The 1,776-nt window shown below is 35.3% G+C and overlaps 1 protein-coding gene across 1 annotated transcript; it reads right to left on the reverse strand.

Annotated features, from left to right (window-relative positions):
• Positions 1-228: 228 nt before the first annotated feature.
• Positions 229-1,494, reverse strand: LOC112494937 (zinc finger BED domain-containing protein 1-like). The gene has a single exon (XM_025088863.1). The coding sequence runs from the start codon at positions 1,492-1,494 to the stop codon at positions 229-231; it is 1,266 nt and encodes a 421-aa protein (XP_024944631.1).
• Between the last annotated feature and the right edge of the window lie 282 nt (positions 1,495-1,776).

Genomic DNA, 1,776 nt, shown 5'->3' on the forward strand with positions numbered 1-1,776 from the left:
TCGATTTTCTTAAAAGAATCGATTTTTGAATCAATTGCAAATCGAATTATACAAATCGATTCTGTTAAAAAATCGGAATAGAAAAATCAATCTTGCAAGAATCGATCTAAAAAATCGTAAAAAAAATTATTTATGTATGATTAAAAACATGCATAAGATTTTTTTTATTAATACATATTCATTACTTTTAAATTTCAATTGGAAATAGGTTTTTGATTCTTAAAAAAATTATTTTATTTTCAATTGCCAATCTTTAATGGACAAGGAATTTAGAAATAATAATTGTTGTAGATGTTCAGGCGAAAGTCGGTTCCTGGAATCTGTTAAAATATTGCCAGCCCTTGAGAATAATCTCTCAGAAGGTACTGACGTTCCAACAATTGCTAAGTAATTTTTGGCAATAACGCTAAGAAGCGGGTATACTGATGCGAGGTTCGACCAATAACGCATTGGATTATCCCTGCGATCTATCATTGGTTGATGCAAGTAGTGCTTTAAATCAGTTGGCATCTCATCTTCATTACGTTGCGCAGCATTTACAGTATTAACTTTAAGAAGATTATCGTGAAAAGACCATAACTCATCAGGTTTGTCGGGTATTTCCATGTTGATTTCAGCAACTGCATCATTGGACACATTTGTGTGATCCAATTCTCTTATCCATCTAGCAATACGACCGATTGCATTCGAACAGGTCAAAGGTTGATTGAAGTGTAATTTTTTGAATCTTGGATCCAGGATAGTCGAGACTGCCATAATATAATTATGTTCTATCTGCCCAAATCTCATCGAAATAGAGTTTTGGAGACGATCAACTAAAGAAAGCGCAGTTTGCGTTTTTAAGCTATTGCGAAGTTCTTGGTTTTTGTTTTTCAAGCAATTAATCAGTGGAATGACTTTGCTAGCTGCAACAAATCGTTCTCCAGAAAGTTTCCTTATAAGTTTTTCAAGTGGTCGTAATTCTTCCACAATTTCGTTTGCCAATTGCAGTTCAGATGCAGTCAACATTTCAGGTGATTCCGGGATACTTAATAAAATCGACCCAACTTCTTTTGAGAGCAAAATAAGTCGTAGTAACATCTGGAAGGTTGAATTCCAGCGTGTGTCGATGCTTTGGATTAACTTCAGGTGGGAGACCCTGCGCAATGCATCAGCAGCTATAGTCGATTGCTTGAAATATGTGACTATTCTTTTAATCTTTGCACACAATGATATTGCATCTTGAAAATTCGTTCTATCCTCAGCGACTAAGTTGATTGAATGAGCAAAACATGCAATATGTCTAGCAGACCCAAATGTACCTCTAACTGCTTTTTTAATATTTGATCTGTTATCAGTTACGACAACAACTATTTTCTCATCATCGATATGCCAGTCTTGCAAAATCGTTCTCATCCATCTTCCTATAACTTCAGAGGTGTGTCGCTCCGTCAATTCCGTAACAGCAATCGTGGTGGATTGCAATTCTCCTTCAAATTCGTAATGGACAGTCATCCCTAAATAGCTGATGGTGTTGAGTACATCGGTCTAGATATCCGCCGTTACGGAAAAATAATCAATTTTTTCCAGTTTTTGTTTTTCACATGCCCCAAGATACTCATACTTTTCTTCAATTTTTTTCTTTGATTGTTTTTCTTCCAGGTATACAATAAAGAGGCACAGTCATTTTCATCAGGTTTCTGAATCCTTCATTATCTACTGTCTGGAAAGGCATATTGTCTTTAGCATTCATAAAAAGGATTTCATTGGTGATTTCTCCTGCTCTTATACCTCCAT

This window comes from Cephus cinctus, unplaced genomic scaffold (assembly GCF_000341935.2).
Source record: "Cephus cinctus unplaced genomic scaffold, Ccin1 Ccin1_scaffold1023, whole genome shotgun sequence".
Classification (NCBI taxonomy): domain Eukaryota; kingdom Metazoa; phylum Arthropoda; class Insecta; order Hymenoptera; family Cephidae; genus Cephus; species Cephus cinctus.

Excerpts from the sequence above, each read along its gene's own strand:
- LOC112494937 (XM_025088863.1), bottom strand. The coding sequence starts at position 1,494 with ATGACTGTCCATTACGAATTTGAAGGAGAATTGCAATCCACCACGATT.